We start from the raw sequence: 20,561 nt of genomic DNA, 5'->3' as shown, positions 1-20,561 counted from the left end.
TAACCTTTGATCTCTCGCAAACTTAAAATTTTCATTATTCTTTGTTCAATATACAAATTGATTAAAGGCATGTTAATTGTTTATTTGAAAACTGTTTTTTATAAATTATCAGTGTGAGAATTTGATAACACCAACATGTTTAAACGAATGCTACATAATCTCTATTGAAATTTGAAATTCAATTTACATGTGGCGTGTATCTTTATATGCTAGTGTAATAGAAAATTTTGATAGTGACATTGTATAAAAAGTCATTATATTTTAGTAAAAGTTTTAATACTTGTGCTAATATATGAGCAATTTGCGGGTGGGATAATGATAGGTTGCAATTTTATCATTTATTTTATTATTAATTCCCCCTATTATCTGACCCAATATGAATTAATTGTTAGATTCTATTCACTTTTGATATTTTACATTTATTTCAGAGAGTAGAATAAAAATATGATAACAAGTGCCAATTTGACAGAAAAGGAATCCAAGTAACAGCGCTTATCCCCAGGGGCATTTTTGGAAAAGAAAAACTTTTGCCCTTTTATGGCAACTGCTGAACCGAGGAGGACGGAGTCTTCTTTTCCTTGGCCGCCGCACAGTAGCAGGGGAGAATTAGAGAAGAAATAGAGCAGACTACTTTGAAGCTTAGGTTTTTTACTTTTCTTTAGTTGCTTTTCCTTCTTCGTGTGGCAGGGACTCTTCGCTTAGCTTTTCTTTTGACTTTTCCTTTTGGTCTTTGGTGGATTCCTCCTACGGCATGTCAGGAGCAATTGGAGGACTTAGTCACTTTCTGTATTTTACGTTTTCTTTCATCAATTGAACGGAGTGAGCCTTTCTCAATCGAAGGACAATGGCCGCTACTTTCTCTTCAGTTTTGTATGGGTTTTTCTCATCTGACAATGAGCTAAATCCCTTTGTCTAGTCAAGGAACAACGGATGCTTTGATTTGTCTGAAAATTGTGAGATCGATTTAATTTTATCTTTTTATTTTATTTATTAATATTCGCATATTCTTTGATTACAATGTTTATGGTTGTCCAATTAATCAATTGTCTTGGATCCGGATAATTAGTTAATTTGGTAATCTATTGTCAATTAGGGCATTAAATTCGTAATTATTTAATTGCATTGAAATGTGACAACTGGCATGATTAGATTTGTGTCAGGGGAATATGCGAGTTAATTTAAAATAACCCTAATAGTGCGTTATTTGATTAGAATAGGGCTCCTTTAATACGTTAGGCAATTGGGAAATTAAACCTTACGGGCGTACCTAGGACTATTTCTCAATTAGAACAGTGATTAACGGGCGTACCTTAATCACCGACACAGTAAGGAGGGGTTGACTGTCATCGCTTGTTTAACAGTTATAACCTATTTATTAATAAATAATTGGAATTGCTTGTGCATCAATGATCAATTAGGTGAACCATTGCTGAAATTATTTCTTGGCTAGACCTTTAATTATTATTACTCTGATTTTAGTGAATTGTCATTTAATTTTTAGTTGGCTATTTTATTTTTAGTTGAATTGTTTTAATTGTCATTCTTTATACAAAAACATCCCCCGTGTTACTTTAGATTTCAAAAGAGACAAATATCCCCAGTTCCTGAGGATACGACCCTACTTGCCCTGTTTACAAATTAATAATTATTTGTGAAAAAGCCATCCCATTCGGGTATATCGGATCAAGTAAACTCTTCGGGAACAGGGGTGAATCAAGTAACCCATTGCACACCTAGAGTTCTTGCTCTAGTACTTGGAATCGGGTTTTGGTTATTTTAATTGACAATTAGGTTTATTTTTATTATTGCACAGGCATCGACAACCTGTCAGATAATGTCAAAGTTTTATAGTGAGCCCATTTTTTTTTTTTTTTTTTTGTGTACTTATCCTCTACCCACATGTTGCCTTCTTTTCTTATTTGACTGGTTATTAGTAAATTCAAAATTGGTTCATATTGTTTTCAGGTTTTAATTAGGTACAACAACCATTGTTTCCATTTATTCAGTGGTCAAAATTTCAGTTAGGAAACATCAAAGATTCTCGTAGGTTAACTTGAAGATGAGTTTGTTAACTGACACATCCCCTCCTGCTAAGATGCCCGGGAAGCGACTGTTTCAAGAGGACAGTTATCCAAGTAACAAACATGCATCAAAATTCAAGCGTTCAGATGCTGATTCAGTCCGAAGTTTTCCAGTCCATTGTGGTCCATTTACCTCCGCGATGAAGACTATCAAGAATTTCAATGCTTCTTCGAATGCTGTAGCAGCTGAGCGATTGAGAATTGTGGCACCAACTAATGTGGAATATGGGTTCGTAAGGAAAGCAATTCTTCACTCAGGTGAGCCAATTACCAAGATGAAAGCCAAAACTGATAACAAATCACATGGAGATGAAGATGATGAAGATTGTTGCATTATAGAGGAGAAATCAAGTAATTTTTGTGAGAAAAAATTAGTCAAGGATCATGGTGGAATCACTCGAAAAAATTCAAGCCAAAATCATGTGCATGGGCAAACATCCGGAGTCCGTGAATCTGAAGAGGAAGAAGAAAGAGATGACGAGGATGTTCGCATTTTATCTGCTTCAGAGTGGGAAAATAGACTTCAATCAAGAATCAATTGCAATAATAAAAGAAAAAAAGGAAATACAGCTGAAAAGAGTGTTGAAGAAACCGAAGTGAAGGATATGGAAAATCTGGCAATTGTTCCATATGATAATGCAGCCATGAACATTGTTAGTCACAGCAATGTGCAGAATGCCCTTAGGCTCTTTGATGAGCTATACAGAAGTCTCTTAGATGAATACAAGCAAGAGTTGGGGGAGGGACCAATGAGACAACAGATTCATATTAAAGCAGCAATGCTTCTCAAGAAACAGCAGAAATGGGTGAATACTGAACCATGTTTCGGACATGTTCCTGGGGTTGAAATTGGCAACCAGTTCCGATTCAGGGTTGAACTTGCTCTTGTTGGTCTACATCATGAACAAATGGCTGGTATTAATCACGTGACAATTGAAGGAAAAGAGTATGCTAACAGTGTGGTGGATTCAGGTCTGCGCCGTTATGGAAACAGAGCGGCTTCTCCTGATATTCTTCTATATTCTGGCCAAGGTCAGACATTTGAAGATCAAAAGCTCCAACGAGGTAATCTTGCCTTGAAGAATAGCATGGATGCAAATTATCCTGTGAGGGTTATTCGTAAAACTATCTTAGGATCTGTTGATGCAACCACAGCTACAAAGAAAATGTACATCTATGACGGTCTATATAAGGTGAGCAAATTTGGGCCTGAAAGATCCAAGTCTGGCAAATTGTCCTTGATGTTTGAATTGGTTCGATCGTCAAGGCAGCCAGATTGTAATCACCTAAGTATTACCAAGCCAAGAAGATCCTTAAAGGACCTCGAGGACAACAATGCTGAGACAGGATATGATGTGTCTGGAGGCAAGGAAAAAGTCCCAATCATGGTTGTGAATGAAATTAGCATTGAAAAACCAGATAACTTTACTTACATAACCAAGATAATGTATCCACATTGGTATCAAGTCTCATTGCCTGAAGGTTGTGATTGCGTTGGTGGATGCTCGGACTCCATTAGATGTCCTTGTGCTGTGAAGAACGGAGGGGAACTTCCGTTCAATGAGGAAGGCTCCATCGTTAGAGCAAAGAAAATGGTGCACGAATGTGGCCCGAATTGCAAATGCCCACCTTCTTGTCAGAACAGAGTTAGCCAACATGGTCCTCGATTGCCATTGGAGATATTTAGGACTAAATCAACTGGATGGGGTGTTAGATCACAAGTTGAAATCCCATCTGGCAGTTTCATATGTGAATATGCTGGAGAGTTGCTCCAGGACAAGGAAGCTGATTTAAGAGATAATGATGAATATCTTTTTGATCTTGATGATGGTGAAGGCTTTACAATTGATGCAGCGAAATATGGGAATGTGGGAAGATTCATCAACCACAGTTGCTCACCAAATCTTTATGCTCAAAATGTTCTTTACGATCATGACGACAAAAGAGTGCCCCATGTAATGCTTTTTGCTACCAAGAAAATACCTGCATTGAAGGAACTTTCATATGATTATAATTACAAGCTCAATCGGGTTCTTGATGCCAATGGAAACATCAAGATGAAGAAGTGTTTCTGCGGTTCTCGCAAGTGTACCGACAGGTTGTATTGAGGAAGCCCCATCAGGTAAGATTATGTTGTTATGTAATCTTTGTTGTTTTGTAATTTAAACAATATTTATAACTTGAACATCAATTTGTAGGAGTTATTAGACAATTAAGAAAACTATATTTCCAAAACTTAAGGTGATGGTAATAAGGAATAATTACCAACTCAAATGTAAACAAATCAAGTCTATGATGGTTTTTACCAGTGATACTTCGCATGCTTTGCACGTGATTGGTATTTTTCTAGTGGATAACATTTTGTTAGATATTATGAGCAACCATCATACTTTAGTAATAGTATTACATGGGTCTACTAAATCATTTATTTTACATTCAATATTTATTTTATCACATGTGTTTACAAGTTTAATGAGGATTTTCTTTATAAATTAATATTGTATTATATAATATGGTGAAATTAATCATCAATTAACATTTTATCTTGTCATCAGCTATTGTTTTCTATGATGAATTTTAATGGTTATAAATTATAAGAGCAATAATATGAAGTTTTAATCATCAATTAATAAGGGAATAATTGAAATAACAAACTAAGACCATAAAAATAGGCGAATTTCTGTAAATATTACGGAAATAAGAGATCATGCCAAAATTGGTGTTGTGGGGAAATTAATGCTGTTTTAGGGGCCACGGCCGTAATTTGCAGCGTAGGGATAAAGTTAATTTGTTTTCGAATTTTTTAAACTAATAATGCAAAGAATAGTGGAAATTTTAAAAAAAAAAAGCACCGTTGATCAAATTGTGATGATCAACGGTGCAAAGCTTTTCTAAAAAAAAAAAAAAATTTCAAACGCCGCATCCAACAATGGATGCAGCTACATTTGAGCACCGTTCATCAACTTGTGATCAACAGTGCAAAGCTTTTTATCCAGTGCAAACCTTTTTTTTTTTAATTCAGACGCTACGTTGCGGCGTCTGGCAAAACTGCAATATTCTTGGATGCGGCATAATTCTTCGTACCGTTGATAAAAAGTGGATCAATGGTGCCAAGTTAATTTTTTTTTTTTCAAAATCCGGATGCCGCAGTTTAGCCGCATTCCAAGGATGCCCACCGACAGTTTTTTTTAGCAGTTTTTTTTAGCCATTGATTAAATATTGATCAACGGATGGATATCATCGATAACAATGATGCAAAATGTTTGGCTACAAATACATCACCGACTAGATCCCTATTTGCATCTTTGTACTCTAGTCTCTCCAACTTCCTTTCTGAGTCCCCCAATTTCTTCGTTCCATTGCTAGGGTTTTCTATCGAAGAGCTCCTGCAATTGTGGTCCTGTATTTGTCCATTCCCATTGTGTCGCCACAATTGTGCCTTTAGATTTTCTGTCGAAGAATTGCTAGCATTGTGGTTCTGCGTTTGTGCTTTCAAATTGTGCAGCAGATTGTTGGTATTATAAAATAGTATTTAAGATTTATTAATTTGGATTTAAGGTTTATAAATTAGGACTTTGACTTATAAATTAGAGTTTAAGATTTATAAATTTGGATTTAGGATTTATAAATTAGGGTTTAGGTTTTATAAAGTAGGATTTACGATTTATAAATTTGGAATTAGGCTTTAGGCTTTAGGGTTTAGTTATTATACTTTAGGGCTTCATTAAAAAAAAATTGGTCTTAGCCTCATGCATAGTGCATGCAGCTATTAAAAAGCTCACCGCAAAAGAATGAAAACAAAATTTTCCTTCTCAATTGCAAAAGAAAAATGGAAAAAAATTGGTTTTTTCAGTAGCTGATAATTTCATTTGCGGCCACCCTTCAATTATCACACATTCTCACACAACACCACTTCTCCGACTTTTTCTCTCATTTGCATTATTTCTGGAAATTCACCTATAAAAATACTTACACTCAAAGGTACCAAGATTCATGGTATTTTTGTAATAGTAATGATAATGATAATAACAACGATTTAGTTATCATGATGAGATCACAAATAGCTCAAAACCACAACGGGAGGGATGGATGGTTACAATCTAAACTCACAATCGGTGGGCTGGATGCTTACGGATACAATTAGACTACAATTCACGTGTTGTGAGGTCTGAATCTAGTACCTCTAAGTTTTGGAACCCAACTGACAAGTGAATATTTTACATTGATTTCATTTGATAAAGTGCAAGTTTTGTTGTGTTTTTAGGGGATGATAGCCATGTTTATGCCCTTTTAGTATAAAATTTCTTCAAATGTTACTTAGTAAACTAAATGTGCAAATGAGTGGAATAATGCAGAAACATATGGTATTTTGTAGGTAATGAGTGCATGGAACACTCTCTAGTTGAAGCAGATGCAAGGCAACTCACGGAGATTAACGTGTACATGAAACAAGATAGTGAGTTGCACAGGAAAAGAAAAAGGATTGAAGCTACAAACAGGGGGGAGGATTCGAGTTCGGATCCATTCCCAAAGGCCACACATTCGAGCCCTCATCTCTGATGCTGGAGAAGTTGATCCGAGAGCAGAAGATCCGAGCTCGGATCCATAGGGAATAGGTCTCGGATCAACTTCTACAAGAAAAGTGAAAGAAAATGGAAAAACTGATCTGAATTCGGATCTGTTTGGAAGCCCTCGGATCATCGGCCTCGGATTTTTCTCTTTCTGCTGCAATTTGCAGACCAACTTGTGTGCATTTCATACTTACTTTTTGACTCTTGTTTCACAACAATTTTCGACTGGAAGTTGAAAAAGGCACTTTGTACTCTTGAAGAAGGAATATTGGGGATTCCAATGGAGGGCATTTTTGGAACAAGAAGTGAAGAGACGAGTTAAAAAGAAAGAAAAGCATATTATTGAGGGGAGAAGGAACCTAAGGAGGAGACTCTTCTTTTCTTTTCTCTCTAGCTTAACTTAGATATAGTTGAAGATTTAGTTTTCCTTTCTATTGAAGAACTTGAAGAACTCTTGACGTATTAAAGGATTTTTGTTAGAAATGAGGATGATAGAGTTTGAAAATCATATTTCTTCAATTGAATGAGCATTTTTTCATCTTTACTCTCTTTATTTGTCTTACTAATGCTTTGTTACATTGAAGATATGAGCTTTGTTGTTAAACCTACCATGTCTAGCTAAATCTTCTTGTTCTAGGGAGAGATGAAACTATTTGTGACTTGAATGTGGATGAATGAAGTGATTATTGCTACATCTTGTACTTGCTAGTTCATTTATTCATACTTTAGCACTTGTGAATGCTTGATCTTCATTTACAAGCCATTTTAGTTGTTGTTAGTCTATGAAAATAGTTGACAATAATGGAAAATGAATGAATGGAACCTAAGAAGTGAACACACGAAAGTAGTGGTGCACTTAAGTGGATGTTTATTACATTTCTTGCGCTAGATTCTGATTTATGCCTGAGACTTCACCACGAAAGTAGGAAAATACTTGTGTAGACTAAGTTCGGTTCATTGGCGAAAGTAAGTTCTGATGGTTTGAGTGAAATGCATCCTTAGCAAGACAAGAGTATGAGTGATAGTTAGCTAATGCATCCATGTTTAGGCACTTTTGATGGATTCTATACCCTAGAACATTAATGTTTAGTTGAGTTATTTCGAGTTATTAACTTGCATTGTATTACTTTAGCATTTAGCTGATTAGTCTAGTTAAAAATTCCTGGTAAGTTTAGATAATAGAAAGAGCCAAAAGTCTTAGTAATTCATATATAGCTGATTTCCCTGTGGGATCAATCCTAATTTGTTTATATACTACAATTCACGACTTGTGCACTTGCAGTTAACGAGGGATTAGATTAAAATTTAGAGCACAGGTATAGTCCTCCTCACCAACCTTAGTTGTTTAATCATTAGACTAATGGTTCATCGGCTACGAGTTTTAAGTTTTCTTTTTTAGGGTCGAGAATGCTCCCCCATTAATCCATTTATGTGCAAAAATGATAAATTAAATGCGGGATTCTAAATAGCTGACTAATTAGAGAGGCAAAGAACTTCAGTTAAAAAATGAGAAAATTTAAGAAAGTTCATTGACAACTTTACCCTTTTCAGAAGTTGTTATGGTTGTTGTCTTTGTGAGTAAATTTTATATACACTGACAGTATATACATCGTCACTATTAAATTCATGATATTTGTGCAAAAGTTAAATTTTAAATTTAAATGTTGCATAATTGTGGTATGTATTTTTGACACCACATCAAATATCTAAATTTAAGTCTTAATTTCTTTAGACAAAATCTTGGTGGTTGATGCTAGGATCACCTAGAGATGTTGGACTTGAATTTTTTTACGTGAATATTATTATTTTAGAAGATCTGATCTCCTTCGCCTCTTGTTTATTCGAATGTATTTGAAAACTGCATTAACATAGGAAGTACGAGTCGTGCTTCGGCTTTCTAGACATAATGTTGTAGGAAAGCTTTAGTTGCAGAGGCAATGGCTACTGATCAGAGACGGGCACTTACTGATGCTCTACGGCCTCTGAATGGAAGAAAGTGTCACTGGATTCAGATGCAAAAGGGATTGTGCAAATCCTTTTTCAAAGTGGAAGAAACTGTTTCCAATTGACCACAATCATGGAGGACATTCTTGATCTTCATAAGCTACTCGAGAAGTGTCATATAAGAAATAAGGCGTAATAAATAACACTGTCACATGTTACATTAGCATGTTTTGTAATGAGAACTTCTATGGAATTTTCCTTCTATGCTTTTGATTCAAGGATGATAGAAAGACTTGGGTAAAATCTCTCGACAATTGAAAAATTAGAGGTTAATGAAATAAGGCACAATATTTATTTATAGATATTCCTATACTTTGTTTTTTATTTATGAGAGTTCTAAACATTTATGGGACAAATGCACGACACATTGGGCTTTCGCTTTGCCTCACCTCATGAGACAAAAACCTATCTTGCCTAACATCTCAACCCTTTTAAAACATTGATTATCATCCAATAATCTTTGTTTTGGTGGGAAGGGGGGGAGCAAAAGTAGGGGTATATTATGATCAGGCTAAACGTTGCATGTTCAAGTTTACATTCATATTTCGACAAGTCTAAAATTATGCTTGAGCTTAGGGCTGCACATGATCTAAGTAGCTCATGACCTACTCAATTATGAGCACAACTGAAACTCGATGTAGATCGAGTTCGGGTCAAGGTCGAGCTACTCAAATGGGAAAATGAGTCGAGTTTAATCTTGAATATGTCAAGCTCGTGAGCTCGACGAGGTTATTCAAGTATTTATATTTAATTTATATATTATGTGTTATGAATTTACTATTGTAGGTTTATAAGTTAGATAATTTACGGTATAAACCTCTTTCTCATAACATTATGTTGGAGTGATTTAAACATTTGACAATATAAAATCTAAAAAATATTAAAAGTTAAAAGCTGAATTGAATTTCAGAAACATTTTTTTCTATTACAATTCACAAATCGCAAGTTCTCAATCCTAATTCCCAAGTTTTCCTCCCTTATTCCAGCTTCTTCTTCTTCAGACGAAATTTGAAAGTCTCCATCTTCATCTTCTTCAAACAGCAAATTGACAGCAACTTCACTTGCTTTGCCGCTACCACTGCTGACCTGAGCTGGAGTTGCATTGCGCCGCTGTCGCTGCCCTGATCTCGAGTTGCAGCTTATCCGAGAGTGGATAGAAAGATGGAATTCGATCAAATACTGAGCCTCAGGCCATTCAAGGAATTTGGGATTCTTGACTGCTTCTGCTGAAGTACTTATTGTGATTATTAGGCTTTTGCTTTGCTAATTGCTACATATCTTGTATTCTTGTTAGTGTATAGATAGGATCTTTAATGATGCATGTTATTGTTATAAATAACGTTTTGGGAGGGATTTTATGCAGGATGATAAACTGGAAAAATGGTTGAGTGTTTGATCTTCAGTGGCAGGAGCGGAATGATTGTGGAAATTTTGGAAATGGAGAGCAGATTTTCAAGCCAGAAAATGGGGCTCGAGCTCGAGTAGCTTGAGCTCAAAAAGGCTAGACAGATTCTTCAGCCTATTCGAGTCAAGCCTGAGCTCGTGCGATGCTTCCAGGAGTCGAGATCGTTTATTTTGCTCGTTCAAGTTCAAGCAGCACCAATAACAATTGAACTTGAGTTCGAGCATGACACTATTTGAAATTGACTCTACTTGACTTGCATGCATCCCTACTTAAGTTTTGATAATTTTTTGAATCATCTCAAATGAGCTTTAATCTAATCAATTAAAAGTTGAGCTTAAGTAGTAAGTCCTGTCAATGATAAAACCAAGATTTCAGCTTCGAGAGGGAGAACAATCGAAAGTATAATTATTGTAAATCCTACTCTTAAATAAGTTATTGCTATCATGCCATGCTTTTTCTTTGTAGTACTAGTTTTTTTTCCTTAAAAAAAAAAAAAAATCCTATACATCAATACCTAAAAGTAAGGGTGCTATGGTTCCAATATCGCCATTTTGATTCAAAAATGGCCGATTCCATTTACGGATAGTTATAGTTACGGTTTTGAATTTTTTTTTGGCCTAGTTCTGATTCCTTTTAGTTATGGTTATGGTTTTGACTTTTTCTTAATTACACTTAATCACTTATGATCAAGAACCTGATACTAAGAAAATTTAATACTGAATTTAGAATAAGGACAAGTAAAGAAATTGGATGCTCAAGAAAATTAAGACACTTAATTTATTTTTAGTTAACAATAAAAAGAAAAAGTGATACAAATTATATGAAAGAAATATACCTCACATTTATTAAACGTTTTAACTAAAATAAACAATACATAGTTTTCTCATCGAAATTGAATTAGAAAGGAAAAGATATTTCAATTTCCCCATTGATATTTGGTTTTTATTTTATAAGGATAATTTGAGCCTGAATCAAAACATTCAGCACAGTTCTGGCCTTGATTCCTTTTCCACAAAGTCTGTTTCGGTTCAAGCTGGACAAACTGCTGGTCAAGTTCAAGTTTTGCTCTTGATTTAAATCTGAAATGTGGCCATGTCTATCTAAAAGCGAACACAACAGTCATGAATCACTTAACAATAAATACACAAGTCATATGATGAACTACCAAATAAATTAATAGCGTAATATATCATACACCTTAAAATACTAAATGCAAACTTAGAATAAAGTTAACAATATAAATGATTAATGATTGAGACTTAAAATAGGAAAACTATAAAGCCAAAATAAAATAAAAAATTTGCTGGAGTTTTAGCAAGAGCCCTCAAGTATATTCAATAAAATTGGGGAAGAGTTGAAGCTTGGATTTGATTCCATGAATTTGGGAAAGAATTGAAAGATTAAAAGTCATTAATTGGTGTTTAGTTTTACATTATTTTAGTTGATGTTAATTCAAATAAACAGAGTTTTAGCACTAGCTGCCTTTTTTTTTTTTTTTTTTGACTTTGTTTCATATTTATGTAGTGCTTCCTTCATCCTAGTTGACATTCTAAAGTTAGAGTTTGCTTGCTGTAGGAGGCTTGAATAAAGAGGAGTTAAAAGGAATAACTGGCCACATATTGGGGGTAAAGTAACAGAGGCCTTATTCTCACATGATTTTAGAAACCTAATTCTATTTTTTGATTTTTGAAAAGCAATTTTTTATTGTGTTTTCAACTGATTTTGAAAACCTAATTTTAAAATTTTTGTACCTAGAAAAACTGAAAATCAAAAGTAGGTCTTGAGATGCTTTTGGATTCTGATTCTGGTTCACTTTTTCATGCAGACAAAAATACCATTCAAATTTCAACATAATTACTAAACAATCTAAAGATTTGATAATTTTTATGATGTCTCTAATTTCTTCCTACTCTTATTCGACTTCGAGATTCATCTATCTGTTCCTTCTTTTGGTCATCCAATATTCAATCTTCACAAAGAAAAAAGAGTAATTACATCAAAAATTATTTAATTAGCATAAAGATTTATTCATGTGGCATATAAGGCTAACATTGTCATCTTTTTGGTCAAAATCAACTTTTTTTAACTTTTTTTTAAAATTATCTATGCATTTATTCAAATAGATTTTCTAACAATAAACGAGAACACATAAGTCGTTCTAAAAGATCTAATTTTCAAGAACCAATTTTACAAAATCAAAATCAATCGAGAACAAAATATGAAAAATCAAAATCCAGTTTAAGAAGGTTGAGAAGTGGTTGCGAAAAGTTGAAATATAGAGATACTGTTGATAGGCTATTTGTGAAAGTTTTGACAAGCAAGCACCATTGGAATCAGACAAAAGATTAATTATACGATATAAAAACTACTGTTAAAGAAATAAAGATAAGAGCAGGTTTCGCATATATTTTGTTAAAAAAAAATATGAAATTGGATTATTTGTAAATACTTAAAATTTTGCTTGACATTGAAATTTGTAATCTACCCTCTTTATTTGGCAGAAGAATACAATCTTTAAAAAAAAAAAAAAATTGAAACTGCCAATTTTTCTCACACGAGTTCCGAAGACTAGAGTCAGCAGCCACTTCTCAGCACATGATATCTGATGAAAATGGCTGTCGAGGTCAGGACCATTCGCCTGTGGTTTCTAGCAGCAAGGCAATGTAGCAATGAGACATGGAATTTTTTTGAACAACTATAATTATTTCAATTGAATTTTAGTTCCATGGAGAAAAATATTCCAAGTCTGATAGAGAAATAATAATAATGCAGCAATCAGTCAGAAAATTTTTGGAAATTTTTTTTGGAATTACAATCACCATTCCAAGTTCAGGTGTTGGATATGTTTTCTGGAGGAAAGCGATATTTGCACTCTTTAATTAGTTTCTAGCATTTCTTGGATGCTATATTTTTAGTGAGTAAATTCGAGCGCGCAAGAGGGGTAAATGAGTGCAAATATTAATAAGCTATTTCATTGGGATACTAATCAAAATCAAGTCCTTAGGAGTAAGATTACAAAGTCAAGTTTTGCGATTATGAGTTAGTATTGTCAATTGTCCTCTAAAGTTAATAAGAGGGATCTTTATACCTTTGATCTATAATAAGACTCCCATGAGTATTGCACACGATATTAAGAAAGATTTCGATTATAGAGAATGTTATAATTGTATGAACGAGGACAAACTTATGCCAAGACCAAGAAAATAAACTCTCAGTAAAACTGACAATAATTACCTTAGCAACTTTGCTGACTAAGCCAAGTTTCAGATTTGTGACTTGATTTTCATCTAAAGTCTTTTTGGTTGGCTTTATAAGGAATTCTACTCACATCATTGCAGATTAAAGAAAAGGAACAAAACAAAACTATATAACTGGAATTGATACCGTTTCATTAAACTTAAGGATAAATTACAAATAACTCTTTTGTGGTTTCATCTATTACCACATGACCCTCCTTCATGTTTCAAAATATTCATTTCACCCCCTATTGTTTCATGTACGTTCGACATTTGACGAAAAATAACCTACTAATGTTGTTAGTTGAAATATCAACAATGTCTTTAGTTAATTGCTAAATCAAACAACAACTTAATCACCTTATATAAAACCACATAAGGATTACATGGATAAATGCAAAAATTACAACGGGTAAAGTGGATATTAATGCAAATTATAAAGAAATTAAGTAGATGTTATGATACAGCACTTTTGGAGCGCTCTCAAATAATTGCCGTAACTAATTGTGCATTCTATCAATTTTTCACTTTACATAAAGTTATAGAGGAATCATATGGCTATTTTGAAACTTTAAAGGGACCATCTAACATTATGCAAAACCACAAAGGGGTTATATGTAATTTAACCTATACTTGATGACATTCCAAGTGGTCCACCGTAATTCACAAGGCACCGAACTTTCCTTCTTGCCAACTGGCAGGAAATTGCATTTGGGGTCCCGAGACTCCTCACTATTCTATAATTCTACAGAGTGAATCACTCTTGATTGGAAAAGTATTTTGAAGGACCTAAGACCAGAATACAGTACATTTACCTCCAGTTTTTTGGCATGAATAATGAATTTACACAATTTTTTTGGAGTCAATTTTCGGGTAAACGATAATTTGATTAGAAATAATTTGATTTCACATCTAAATTAGCATACTGATTTTACCTCTCTAAATTAGCATACTGATTTTACCTCTCTAAAAACGGTTGCTTATGTCAATGATTATTAATCACCCATATCATATCCAGAGTTAAAAAGCAATCCAACTTGGAAATGGTGAGCCTGGACTAAAGGAGGAATACAGTTGCTGAAGGAACCAGAATTGAGATTTGGGAATAAAATTGATAAAGAAGTAAGCATACCTTAGGGGGCAAGAATAATCAGGACGTATTAAAGTTTAGGCATAAAGCACTTCACATCTCAGTCTCGCAACTGCTTTAAAGCTCATCATTTTGATCTGCTCATTCCAAGTTCAGAACAGGGTTATAATATCCGGCCCAAACAGCTGAAAACTACACAAATAATATCAAGCACGATTGAATTCTACAAAGTTATATTTACCCCAAATGCCAACAGGCATCTGCCTATTGCAAAATTCTTTCACGTGGGAAAGCCAATCCACGCAAAATTTCCACCACTGCCAACTTTGATGAAGTCTGAGTCCAAGTCATGCAATGACTTGGAGTCAAGCACTATTCCTGTGAAATCAAGATAATCATATTTATCAACAACATGAAAATTCTTCACCACGCGTTTTACGTCTAGCAGGACTTCAATACTTCTTTTGCAATGAAAAATCTTCTATAAATTGCAGCTTAGACATTCAAAATTGTTATCCCCTCCAATTTGGAAACACCAGAATTAGAAAAAGAGAGAGAAAAAAAAGTCCACATAAAACGAGCAAATATCCTTTTCTCAAACATCATGGCTGCCCTTTTGTTCTTACTCTTTTTGTCTGCATTTTCCTTAGCAGCTGCTCGAATTAGCCCGAGTTCTACTCTTACACCCACTGGCAAGAACTCATCATGGTTGTCACCTTCAGGGCTTTATGCCTTTGGGTTCTATCCCATAGGCAATGGCTATGCTGTGGGAGTTTTCCTCAATGGAATTCCTGATTCCCTCAGAGGAATTCCTGATAAGACCGTAGTATGGACAGCCAATAGGGATAGTGCCATTCATCCACTGAATGTTACACTGGTTCTAACCAATGATGGAAGGCTAATCCTGCAGCAGTCACCAGGCCAAGAAGTAGACATTGTCAATCTTGCTGAAGACAAGATTGCTTCAGCTTCTATGCTAGATTCAGGAAATTTTGTCCTGTACAATTCTGCTAACAACACCATATGGCAGAGTTTTGATTATCCAACTGACACCCTTTTACCCACTCAGCGTCTTATAACTGATGACGGGCAAGGTCAGGGGCAGCTGTTTTCAAGTGCTTCAGAAAATGATCCTTCAACAGGGCCTTTCCGCCTAATTATGCAGCAAGATGGAACCCTGGTGCAATATCCTACAGATGCACCGAGTTTAGATCCATATGCTTACTACTCATCATACACTAATAATGGCGGGCCGCATGTGACCCTGAATCTTGACCCAAATGGATATCTCTACCTGTTGAGGGACAATGGCACCATAATATTCAATGTCACTCAAGGATTCCCCGATCAGAAAACAATCTATCGCGCAACCATTGATGTGGATGGTATTTTTCGGCTATATTCATATTCTCTCCAGTACAAAGACAACTGGATCGTCAGGTATAACACTACATCAAATAAATGTGAACCCAAAGGCATATGCGGACTCAATGCCTTCTGCAGCAATGTAGATACTGACATCGAATGTAAGTGCATTCCAGGATTCGATTTTATTTCTCCAGGTGACCTCAGCTCAGGGTGTCAGAGAAATTTTTCACAAGAGGGATGTCAATCCCCGAAAGAAATCCTCAGATTCACAATGATGCCAATACCAAACACAGTCTGGGAAAATGCTTCATATGACACATTCAAGACAAGCATAAGACAAGAATGCGAACAGGCTTGTCTAAACGATTGCAACTGTGGCGCAGCGTTATTTGGAGATGGTGGATGCAGCAAGCAAAGGCTTCCATTGAAATATGGGAAAAGAGTGCTGACTAATCCAAAAGTTGCTCTTGTGAAGGTGGGCATGCCTGGTTCCCCAGTTGGAGGTGGTCCGAGCTATCCCCAATTACACCCCAAGAAAAAGTTGCGTCTGGATATCTTAATCATCAGCATTTCACTTCTTGTTTTTGCCCTGGTGATACTTGTAATTTCTGGGGTTCTTATTCATATACATCAATTAGGTGCTCACAAAAACATGTCCAGATACAAGAATGCTGAACCAATCGGCGATGTTGCCCCGCGGGCATTCACCTATGCAGAACTAGAGCGGGCAACAAATGACTTCAAAGAAGAGCTGGGACAAGGAGCATTTGGAACTGTTTACAAAGGTATGCTGATGGATTTCCAGAAGACAGTCGCCGTGAAAAGACTGGAAAAAATATTAGCTGAAGGGGAAGCAGAAAGGGAGTTCCATAATGAGATGGCAGTGATTGGAAAAACACATCATCGTAATCTTGTCCGGTTACTTGGTTACTGTGCTGATGGACCTAAGAAGCTTCTAGTGTATGAATACATGAGCAGCGGATCATTGGCGGATGTCCTTTATGCCAAAGAGAACCAGCCCAACTGGGATGAAGGGATTAAAATTGCTTGTGACATTGCAAGAGGTATTCTCTACTTACATGAAGAGTGTGAGACACAAATCATCCATTGTGACATCAAACCTCAAAATATCCTCATGGATGAACACAGATGTGCAAAAATCTCAGATTTTGGCCTAGCAAAACTCTTAAAGCATGATCAGACCAAAACCTTTACTGCAATCAGAGGGACAAAAGGCTATGTTGCACCAGAATGGCATAAAAAATTGCCAGTCACAGTTAAAGCAGATGTGTACAGCTATGGGATTGTGCTGCTCGAGATCATATGTCGCCGAAAGAACATTGATTGGAGCTTCCCCGAGGATCAAGCTATTCTTGAAGAATATGCTTATGATTGCTTTGAGGCTCAAGAGTTGCATAAATTGTTTGCTGATGATGAGCTTGTTAACATGAGACAACTGGAAAGAATGATCAAGATAGCTATCTGGTGCATCCAAGGAGAGCCCTCACTTCGTCCCACAATGAAGAAAGTTCTGCTAATGCTAGAAGGGACAGTAGATATCCCAATACCACCAAATCCTACTTCTTTTCTCAGTTCTACCTAGCACGACAGTTTCTTTCTTTTGTTATGCTTTGTTCAACTAGTGTCAAATGTAATCCAGTATTAGATAAATGTGATGCAGCAATAAAAGAATTGCTTTACAATACCTCTTTTAAAATATTCCTCATAATTCACAGTCTGAACTTAGATTTCTACTAAAACATTTAAAGTTTTCCTGCATGTAACTATATTCAATTTGCAAGCATATCAATGTACTGGGATATTAGCTGCATATTCCCATCCCTTTTCAAAGAGTCCGATATATAGGGATGATTAACGTTACAATTCAATTGTAATATGTAGATTTTGATGGTTCTGCAAGAACATAAACCATGATCAAAGTTTACAAATCAAACATTTAAACACCCTATAACTTACACTTTACCTCCGAGTTCATATCATTAGCAGTTTACACCACAAGACTAACGATCAACTATCACGGCCTATTTTCCATCTAAGAAAACAATAGAAAGTCTTTAATCCCCTGTACCATTATCTGCATTCTCCTTCAACCCCCCCCCCCCCCCCCCCCCCCCCCCCCCCCCCCCCCCCCCCCCCCAAAAAAAACAAAAAAAAAAATCTTCTTTTTTTCCCTTTTCTTCTCAATTGTGAATTATAAATCACTTATGGTGTTCAACAATTTTTCAAGGCAAGCAGCCCAACTCTTTGCCGATTGGTCTGCTGGTTTTAACAGTTTGCCCTAGCTAATAATATAAATATGTCCACGATGTAACCAACATTGATAACTCTACCAAGTTCTAACAGAAATGGCTTCCAATATATTCTTTCAACTAAACCGATAATTCTTGTATAGGTGTGATTCCTAGTCAAATGTACATTTTCATTATGACAATACTGCCCTAGAAAATTACACTCTGCAAGATAATAAGATTGAAAGGAAACGAGGATTGGATGAGAAAGAATAGTGTTAGTCTCAATTCCAATCAATACTTGATCGAGAGAAGGGTGACAGGTGGCAAGCATATGACATCTTAGAAGTGCAACCATCAGCAACTAGTGGAAGGCAGAAGAGTCAAAGTAATAACTCAAGGAGGACAAATTCATGGCAGTATCGCCAGCCACTTACTAATCCTTGATTTTATTGATACCAAACTCTTACTGACAGAATATGTGTTAAAATTTGAAACATATGTTGGGCATACACACTATGATGACATACCATGCATCAAAGCAGAAATGAACTCCAATATCAAACTCAAGCAAAATAGCTCTGACAACACCTTCAGCCAATTACTAATCCTTGACTGCATGGAAATATAAAACTCTGATCCTACAGAAAGATATGTTAAATAGAAAGATATGCTGGCCATACATCTTAATATGCAATTGTGTAAAACTGGATTTCAATATCACAATCACATAAATACAAGAATCCTACCACTAAAAATCCCCAAGCATCTAGTGCTCATTTATCATTGGCAGAAAGAAGTACAAAAACAAACTAGATATGTAGCTTCCACGAGAAAGCTGAAATACAAGATAGTACACCATACTCAACTCTTGAAGATGGAAGAAGTACACAGAAATATCAATTAAAAAATTGTATGAGATAACCCCATTGTAAGGAAATGATTCCACCATACTTTCAAAGACCTGCTACCGCCACAAACCAGAAACTGTCATCAGATACCTCATAATACCAACATAATTAGAAAGCCTCATAGGCACATTGCTTATTCATCGTATTGTCATGGTGAAAGAGCTGAAACAAACTACCTTTTATTGGCCCTTTAATACTTTGTCAAGCGCATCAAACACACCCTGTAAAGTTACTTCCTCTACAACCACAACCTTGTCCCGTGATTTCAAACCAGAGCCTATAGAAACTTGTCTTCTTTTGACCCCTATCACCTGTTGAGGAAGGAAAATCAAATCTTAATATCGCCTACCAGAATGTATCCAGTCCTTTGAATCTACCAAATCTATCTTTTTTCTTCAATGCAGCCATCTGAAAATTAACATCAACCTAAATTCGTCCAATCCTCAGGATACATAAATGCATTCTAGCAACAAAAACCAAGCTAGTTTAACGTTATGCACTGCTGTTTAACCTCGTACATTTGTTAGAATCAGTTAAAACACTCTGCATTCAATTCATCATTTTCCGACTTATTTTTCGCATTTACCAACTTCAGAAACATATAATCATAAGATGTACATCGCATCAACAAATTTCCTACACAGATACTTAAATCAACTTCATTAGCAACTTCATTAGCAATAATCCTCCAGAGTTTAGGCCAAAAGTTCCTTCTTATCCAGGCCATACAATAGAAGTAAATAAAAATTCTCAAATCAATTGAAAAAATAAAAATACAATTCACAAAACTCTAATTAATGATAAAACCCTTCATATATCCAACTTGATCCAAGCTAAGTTCCAAACTAGTATCAGACTTCAAATTAAAAATTTTTAAATTATAAATGATATTAGTAAAAAGAAAATCCAACTAATATATAATTGAAAAAATGAAGAATGAAGAACTTACAGAGCTGATGTAATCAAGAAGTGCAGCATTAGCTTCGCCGTCTTTGGCAGGGGCATCAATTTGGACTCCTAATGCTTCATCATTAATATCTGTTCTTCCATTTTTTGCAAGAAAATAGAATTATTATATTCATACAGCTTATAATATGATCAGAGTTTAAATTTAAATTGAAAAGTATATAAGAAAGCAGGGAAAGAGAAGGACCAGTGATGGTGGCGAGCTTGGAACCGGGCTTGGCGTGGATGGTGATGGCGACGGAGGAAGGAGGAACGGAGCGGAGGCAGGCGGGGAATTTGGATTGAGAAGTGGATGGAGACTGAGTTGACTCGGCTGAGTTGAGTTTGGGTTTGGATTTCTTATTTGGAGCCATTTTCTGCGGGTTTACCAATGCCTTGCTGTCTGCTGCTGCTGTATAGAGGTCCAAAAGAGATTTTTTTTTCTTTTTTTGGGTCCAAAAGAGATTTTTTTTTTTTTTTGTCCAAAAGTTGATAGCTCATTAAGTTAAATTCTTGCGAATAATTGAGAAGGTAATCCTTTCACAATAAATAAATGAATAAATAAATAAATAATTAGGGATAATTTGGAAAACCTCCTCTGAGATTTTTAATAATATCACCCAACACCGGTGAAATTTGAAAAATATCACTTGATTCACTTATTTTCAAAATTTTGTAACATTTTAAACCCAATTCAAAAT

General features: G+C 35.4%; 3 protein-coding genes across 4 annotated transcripts; 2 read left to right on the top strand and 1 right to left on the bottom strand.

Moving 5' to 3' along the window:
* The first annotated feature begins 485 nt into the window (after positions 1–485).
* LOC113700622 (histone-lysine N-methyltransferase, H3 lysine-9 specific SUVH5-like) lies at positions 486–7,190 on the top strand. Its single transcript, XM_027221089.2, has 3 exons — positions 486–953; positions 1,966–4,203; positions 6,457–7,190. Exon 2 carries the CDS (start codon positions 2,060–2,062, stop codon positions 4,187–4,189), a length of 2,130 nt encoding a protein of 709 aa, XP_027076890.1. The 5' UTR covers positions 486–953; positions 1,966–2,059; the 3' UTR covers positions 4,190–4,203; positions 6,457–7,190.
* Positions 7,191–14,395: 7,205 nt separating this feature from the next.
* Positions 14,396–20,293, bottom strand: LOC113700966 (uncharacterized). Of its 2 annotated transcripts, XR_003450768.2 has the most exons (5): positions 20,069–20,293; positions 19,865–19,953; positions 19,092–19,226; positions 14,629–14,765; positions 14,396–14,524 (listed from the first exon to the last, which is right to left on the bottom strand). XR_003450768.2 is itself a non-coding variant. In XM_027221394.2 (4 exons), exons 1-3 carry the CDS (start codon positions 20,232–20,234, stop codon positions 19,095–19,097), a joined length of 387 nt encoding a protein of 128 aa, XP_027077195.1. In that variant the 5' UTR covers positions 20,235–20,291; the 3' UTR covers positions 18,661–18,968; positions 19,092–19,094. The 2 variants fall into 2 exon arrangements, 1 of the variants encoding a protein (XP_027077195.1); XM_027221394.2 differs by lacking the exons at positions 14,396–14,524; positions 14,629–14,765 and adding an exon at positions 18,661–18,968 and having other exon boundaries at positions 20,069–20,291.
* LOC113700965 (G-type lectin S-receptor-like serine/threonine-protein kinase LECRK3) lies at positions 14,858–17,458 on the top strand. Its single transcript, XM_027221393.2, has one exon. It carries the CDS (start codon positions 14,992–14,994, stop codon positions 17,356–17,358), a length of 2,367 nt encoding a protein of 788 aa, XP_027077194.1. The 5' UTR covers positions 14,858–14,991; the 3' UTR covers positions 17,359–17,458.
* Positions 20,294–20,561: the final 268 nt, after the last annotated feature.

The sequence above is a fragment of the Coffea arabica genome, chromosome 7e (genome assembly GCF_036785885.1).
Source record: "Coffea arabica cultivar ET-39 chromosome 7e, Coffea Arabica ET-39 HiFi, whole genome shotgun sequence".
Classification (NCBI taxonomy): domain Eukaryota; kingdom Viridiplantae; phylum Streptophyta; class Magnoliopsida; order Gentianales; family Rubiaceae; genus Coffea; species Coffea arabica.
This window is presented reverse-complemented; position numbering and strand designations above follow the sequence as displayed.

Excerpts from the sequence above, each read along its gene's own strand:
- LOC113700622 (XM_027221089.2), top strand. The coding sequence starts at position 2,060 with ATGAGTTTGTTAACTGACACATCCCCTCCTGCTAAGATGCCCGGGAAG.
- LOC113700966 (XM_027221394.2), bottom strand. The coding sequence starts at position 20,234 with ATGGCTCCAAATAAGAAATCCAAACCCAAACTCAACTCAGCCGAGTCA. Across the intron at positions 19,954-20,068 it reads CAAGCTCGCCACCATCACTG|ATATTAATGATGAAGCATTA; the intron begins GTCCTTCTCTTT and ends ATGGAAGAACAG. Across the intron at positions 19,227-19,864 it reads TTCTTGATTACATCAGCTCT|GTGATAGGGGTCAAAAGAAG; the intron begins GTAAGTTCTTCA and ends CTTCCTCAACAG.
- LOC113700965 (XM_027221393.2), top strand. The coding sequence starts at position 14,992 with ATGGCTGCCCTTTTGTTCTTACTCTTTTTGTCTGCATTTTCCTTAGCA.